General features: G+C 37.4%; 1 protein-coding gene across 1 annotated transcript in view; it reads right to left on the reverse strand.

Moving 5' to 3' along the window:
* Positions 1-7,368, reverse strand: part of Megf9 (multiple EGF like domains 9) — a gene marked incomplete at its 3' end in the record, with an annotated part of 109,523 nt that overhangs the window by 11,955 nt on the left and 90,200 nt on the right. Inside the window, exon 3 of the mRNA XM_026781999.1 lies at positions 4,943-5,082. Coding sequence (XP_026637800.1) covers positions 4,943-5,082 — 140 coding nt within the window. The remainder of the gene's footprint in view (positions 1-4,942; positions 5,083-7,368) is intronic.

The raw sequence follows: 7,368 nt of genomic DNA on the forward strand, positions 1-7,368 counted from the left end.
TTAAAAACAGTCTAACTTTGTACAAATTATAAAAAAGATAATATATGTCAATAGAAGAGTAAATAAATTATGGCACTTTCATAGTTTGGAATTTGTAGTGAAGAATGAACTACCAATGTATACAAACAGGTGTGTTAAAGACAGCACTGGCTGGAAAGCAAACTGAAGAATGACACATAGATGTTTGGACATGGAGACCAAGGGAGAAGCAAATCTGACAAGAGCTCATATATTAATGTCATTTAAACTAAATCTGAGACCTGGTGAGATCACTCAGAGGAAAAGGACAAGCAGAGCAGACAAACGTGCTAAGTTCCAAGCCCAAGGCACTAGTGTAGAGCTGACTAAGGGAGATGGAGCACAGCTGACGGAGAAGGAAAAGCAGCCGTACAAAGAAAGCCAGGAGCATGTGGCATCCTGAAGCAAAGTGGTTCTTGAGCAGTCAAGGCAGCCAGTGAGTCAGGCTGCTGGAATCTGTTGTGTGGAACGCTACCAACACACAATAGGGTCTTGAGTTCTTAAAAATAAGCCTGCTATCTGAAGGAAAAGTTTATAGTTAGAAAATAATTGACCCTCTTACATTTTATTTTAAGATAAGGAAAATGAGATAAATAAAGAAAATCTGGAAAACAAGAAAAAGAACAATAAAAGTTCCTTGAACACTCTCATTAACATTTGGAACACATTTCTTGAAATCTATCCTTATTTATAAAGATTTGGGTTTTGCCACCAAAACAGTCTAATTATATGGTACTTATCATTTTATAGTCTGATTATTCACACTGTCGTGTAGTTATATGTCATAAAAGCTCTGCAATGAAAACATTCTAGTAGATACCATTTCTCAGCTTCTTATAATGATCAAGGCCCTGTAGATGTACAAATGTATTTAATTTTGCAACAACCTACTAGGTGGCTTTGATTTAATGTGTTTCTAACCATATATATCCAAGCAACATTATTAATTGCCTATTGTTATGAATTTGAGTATCTACCTTTTTTAGCATCATAAATACCATTCTGATGAGCATTTTCTTTTTCAACATGAACCTTTTAATGAATTTAGAATTATTTTTTCAGAAGGTTTCTGAAAATAGAATTTCTGAGTCAAATATTTTAAGACCCTTTCTATATATATTGTCAAAATTGTCCCTGTGCCATTTTCACCAATTTATTCTTACTAAAAAAACAGAACTTTGAAATCAATTTAAAACAGAAATTCCAGAAATATAGGGAAGAACAGCTGAGCAAACATACAACATGGCCACCAGAGGGCAACCGTATCCCAACACTGTTAAAAACTCACTTGTTAGAAAAGTTGTACATGAACTGGCTGCTCTAAGTCAGGTGGTCACTTCTTTAAATTGGATTCTTAGTTTTTTATATGGTAAACATTTGTTTCTTTTAGAAATCAGAATAACTCAAAGGATTTATTTTACTTTATCTCCAGAGTATGTGCAAGAGTGTTTGAGAGCTGCTTCAGTGTTAGAAAAGAAAAGAATCTTATACATGGCTTTCCGGTACTATAAAAGACCCCGTGAGCAACTAATGGTTCGGAACAATGAAGCATTCTTCTTGTTATCTAATGTTGAGCCTCACTGTTTTTGTTCATGTTTTCGCATTAGTTTGTTCACTTATCCAACAAAGATTCAGTGAGTGATCAGTATGTGCCAATATCTGTGCTAGAGATTGCGGAAAGGATGGCGACGAAGCTGATGCTGTTCCTGACCTGATAGAATTTACTGTGGGCAAGCACATGAGAGTGACAGTCATAAGTAAACTTGTAAACATCACTGTGACAAGTGCTCTGAAAAGTTACAAGTGCACGTGGTAACGTATAGCAAAGCACTTTGCATTTCGTGAGGAGCATCAGGAAATGCTAATGAAGACAGACCTAAAGGAAAAATATGACTTAATAAGACAAAGGGGTCTGCAGTGTGGATAGAGGTAGCTTAGAAAGGTGATTCTTGGCAGGAGGAAATATCACGAATCATAACTCTGGAATAGAAGAGAGGCTGGGATCACACATATATCAATAAAGAAGAACAGTAGGCAATATCATGCACAGGTATGGGATGGCCAGATGACACAGAAAATATAACGCAGTGTCTTCTGAACAGATTTCTCCATGCACACTTCACTGGAGAATACAGGATTAGCATACAGTATAAGTTTCTAGCATATTTTCGTCTGGGAATCCATTCAGTTTCAAATATTCTGATACTCTTTTCTTATAACCTCTTGTGTTTATCAAATTCTTTAAGTCCTGGATTTTTTCTGTTGGTGTTTAAAAACTTTCTAACAAGTTCCTCTAATCTTACATTTAGGGAATTTGTGACAATTTACATGAGTTTGCACAAATGTGGTTTTCTCTGTTATAGGGTGGGTGTTGCTCAGATTGTTGATCTGTAGGTGGACTTTGTAATCTTTTTTTTTTATTAATCATTTAGAAAATTCCAGGCCATAACTTCCAGAGCCTCCCTTATATTTACATGAACTCAGGCTGTGACCTACTTGTCCCCTGTCATTTCTTCTACTATATTTTTATCAAAATGTGTATGTTTAGATAGTCTTTATTGTATTCCATTTGGTTCTAACTTTGTCTTCACTGGGTAAAACCTGCTCTTAAACTAATGTCATGTTATTAACCTAAAAAATCACTAATTTTCAGTTTTAGATTGCTACTTTTAAATGCACGTGTATGTGTGAGCAGGTTTATATGTAGGTAAGTATATGTTTGTGTGCACAAGTGGAAGTCAGCGGTCAATTTCAAGTGTCATCCTCAGGAATGCTGTCCATTTCTTTTGAGATGAGAATCTCTCATTGACCTGTAGTTCATCAATTAGGGTAGACTGGATGACCAGCAAGTCCCAGGAATCCTCCTATCTCAGTTTCCCCAGCACTATGATTACAACTGCATGTCATTGGGGCTGCAGACACGGGTGGCTCAGAGTATTGGCTGCTCTTCCAGAGGACACACATTCCGTTCCGAGTACTCACATGGAAACTGCTCACAAGTGTTTACCACTCTAGTTACAGGGGATCAGATGCCTTCTTCCGACCTACACATACACTGCACATATGTGGTGCACAGACATACATGCAGTCAAAGCATCCATACATATAGAACTACACAGCATTTTTACATGAGCTTTGGGGTTAGAACTCAGGTCCTCATGATTGCACAGTAAACACTTCACTGAATTACATACCTCCCTCATCTTCATGATCTCCACTCCACTCCGTGTGTGTGTGCATGTTCAGTATAGTGCTGTTCTGTAGTAACATTTTATCTCTTTTTACCCATTTTGTCTGGTTTTTCCCTCTAATTCCACAATATACTAATTTTAGGTATTTTAAAGGTTCAAAGTTAGCTCTTATAACACTATTATCGTAGTACTGACTCCGTTGCTTATCACTGGACACATTTCTCCATTTTTGTTATTTATTTTTTGTTAATTATTATTGTATTTGTTTTTTTTCTTTCTTTTTTTTTTCCAAGACAGGGTTTCTCTGTAGCTTTGGAGTCTGTCCTGGCACTAGCTCTTGTAGACCAGGCTGGTCTCGAACTCACAGAGATCCACCTGCCTCTGCCTCCCGAGTGCTGGGATTAAAGGTGTGCGCTACCACCGCCTGGCTTATTATTATTGTATTTGTTATTTATTATTGTATATCATACCTGATATATAAAAGAACCAGAAAGGGTCCTCTTTTCCTGTATTAGGCAAATATGAGAAAATGATAGTGCCAATTCAATCAGGCATGGAAGTGGGTTGTTATAGACTTTAATTTTTGTATCTGTCTCTACTTCTTCACTATTTCTTAGCATGATCTTTTGGATTAAGAATCTGGCAGACTTTTGTCTCCTCAGCTCTGATAGACTTTGAGAGATTCAGCAACAGCCATCGGGGCCAATCGAACCCATTCCATGAATCTTTAGAGTTTGATAATAGATTCATAAAGAGCTGGCTGTATGTTTTAACAGGTTCTCCTCTCTCTAAAAGGATTTTGTCTCGTCAGCATAAAGAATTTTCTGGCCTCGGGGAAACCAGTCTTCTGTTTAGGGCTCTTCTAGTTTCCAACTGTGCTGTGGGCTCCAAATCACAGTCAAAAGCTCTTCTTCAAGTACACATCCTTTCCTTGTGGCTAACCCTTGCTCCTCACCCCACACCCAAGACCAGCAAATCTCCCCTGAAAAGAAACATGTAGTTTGACTTAATTGTAGAAAACATGAGCCATAACTTTCATGATTAAGCCTATGTTAACCCTATACCCTTTCTTTTTTTTTTTATACCCTTTCTTATATAGCTCCCCTGCACACTTCAGATTAAAAAAAATAAAGTGGTATGGTAAATGGAACTTCACTATTAGAACCTGTCCAATATCACCAGGAATGTGCCTGGCATCTTTGATGTTAGCGTGAGATAAACTAGCTTCATTCTAGGTTTAATGAGAGTCACCTTTGTCCTTGTAACACTACATAATTTTCACTTGTTGATTCAAGTTGTGAGGCCTGGTCAATCTTGCTATCACCTTTGACCATTCTTATGTACATGAGCGCCCAGTAAATTGCACTCTGCAATCCTGGATTCATCTGACTCTCCCTCAGATCTCATGGAGCTTCAACTTTTTTCACACAAAATTTCCCATGTGATCATGCTCGCTTGTAAGAATTCTAACACATTTCTTCACTTCTGAGTCCTCACTTCACGTGGTGTTGATCTCCATACTTCTAGAACTATTCAATCAATGCTATCTTTGAAAGTCATGAAATATATTTGTGGTTATAAAAGTTTGGCTTGCCATGTGATTTATTATATCTTTTTAAAAGAACAAAAAATTATAAAAAACAGAAAATAAATTATATTTGAAAAGAATATATAAAGACTTCAAGATTGAACTAATAAAGAGTAATTTCATACAAATTAAGGAAACTACGTACCTGTGAGAACATCACAACTATCAGACCGGTTGTTGCACTGGCAGGGCAAGCAGCCTGTCTTATTAAAGCCATAATGTCCATCTTCGCATTGGTCACACAGGGAGCCAGTGACACCTGCTCTGCACTGGCAATTCCCAGAACTAGGAATAAAATAAAAGACAATGAACAATGAACAAAAGTTAAGTGATTTTTGAAAACTGCATTATCTAATGCTCCACATTATTTGAAGACAGCCAAGAGTTTCTACTAGATTTTACTTTCCAGAGGCATAATAGGGATTTTTAAAGGGCTTTTGTTTGTGTGATTGGTTTTGTTTTCTGGAATGCGAGTGTCACTGTGTAGCCAAGTCTGGCCTGGACCTCTCTATGTAGCTCAGGCTTGCCACAAGTCATAACCTCCTAGCCCCAGATTTCAAAACTAGAGAACTTCAAGGATATAATTCAGTGAATAGCATTAATAATAATACTTTATGACAATTCCATCCTCTATTTAAAATACATGACAAAGGATCCATGGAGTTACCAGTGTAAAACTTCTCTTTAATGACCAGTGGGGGTTTAGAACTTGTACCACTGTTGTTTCCCATTTCAAGATTATCCCACAGCTCAACAGGCATCTGTTCCAATTTGGAGAAAATAAGCCAGTCTTTACTTAGCTTCTTTCTCACAAATGTGAAGATTAGTATCTTGATAAATGAACCAGGCACAGTGGCGCATGCCTTTATTCCCAGCATTTGTGAGGCAGAGGCAAATGAGTTTCTGTGACCAACCTGGTATACAAAGCTAGTTTCAGGACAGTCAGAGCTGTTACACAGAGAAATCCTGTCTCAAAAACCAAAAACATTTAGAAAATTAGGAAACAACCTTTCTCAAGACCCAGTAATACCACTTTTAGGTATATTCGTGTGGGAGGTCCTTCTGTCTTTGTTTTCCTTTCATTGGTTAATGAATAAAGAAACTGCCTTGGCTTGTTGATAGGGCATAACTTAGGTGGGTGAGGAGGACAGAACTGAATGCTGGGAGAAGGAAAGAGTCAGAGAGACACCATGGAGCTACCAGAGTCAGACATGCAGAATCTTTGCCAGTAAGCCACTGCTACATGGCGATATACAGATTACTAGAAATGGGTTAAATTAAGATGTAAGAGTTAGCCAAATAGATGCCAGTGTTAATGGACCATGCAGTGATTTAATTAATACAATTTCTGTGTGATTATTTCAGGGCTAAGTTAGCCAGGCGGCCAAAAGAACAAGCGGGCCCTCCCTCTATAATATCCAAAGGATGCTCAGTCGTGCTACAAGGACATGTGTTCAAGTATGTTCATAGCAGAATTATTTGTCATAGCCAGAACCTGGAAGCAACCCAAATACCCTTGACTGAAGAATAGATAAACAAAATATGGAACATTTACACAATGGAGTACTACACAGCAGAAAAAAATAACGACAGGTTGAATTTTGCAGTAAAATGGATGGGGCTAGACAACATCATTGTGAGTGAGGTAACGCAGACCCAGAAAGACAATTTTCACAAGTATTCTGACATTAAGTGGTTTTAAAACATAAAGCAATGAAAATAATCCTACAAATCACAATCCCAGAGAACCTACAACAATGAGGACCTTAAGAGAGACATACATAGATCTAATCTACATGGGAAGTAGAAAGGGACAAGATCTTTTGAGTAAATTGTGAGCATAGGGACCTTGGGAAAGGGTTGAAGTGAAAGGGAGAGGCAGGGAGGGGAGCAGAGAAAAATGTAGAGCTCAATAAAAATCAATAAAAAACCCAAACAAATGAACTCTAAACAAACAAATGAATAAAAAAGATCTTGAGAAGTGAACCAGTTCACCCTCATTTCTAGACTAGGAATTTGATATAATTCTCCATTTTGAGCCTACAATGTATTTAAATCAAAGTTCTGGTAAGTAAGATGGTGTTCACAATTAAGCTATTACGATTGGAATGAGGATATCTGATGAATTTTACACTAAATTGTTAAAATTTTATCTTTATGTATTTGTGTGTCTGCCTATATGTCAGATGCCAGTCTGTGGTCTTGGATGCCACAGACTATTGTGAGTTGACAGACATAGGTACTAGCAACTGAACTCTAGTCCCTTGTAAGAACAGCAAGCACTCTTAAGCACAAAATCATTTCTCCAGCTCTTTCACTAAATCCTATAAAAATTCTAGGTTGATCATCAACCTCTTGAACTAAAAATAAAATACTTAAAATTTTTATTTACTATCTCATTTCTCTATATATTCTTTCCATAGATGACCATTATAACACTAATAATCCTCTTCAATCATTAAAACACAAAACTTTCACCTTCAGCTTGTGCTCCAGGGGTGCCTGTGCTCTCCTGGATCTTGCCCTGCCTGCACCATTTGTCCTTTTGGCCCCGGATCATCAGGCTACCAG

The sequence above is a fragment of the Microtus ochrogaster genome, chromosome 10, assembly GCF_000317375.1.
Source record: "Microtus ochrogaster isolate Prairie Vole_2 chromosome 10, MicOch1.0, whole genome shotgun sequence".
NCBI lineage: Eukaryota > Metazoa > Chordata > Mammalia > Rodentia > Cricetidae > Microtus > Microtus ochrogaster.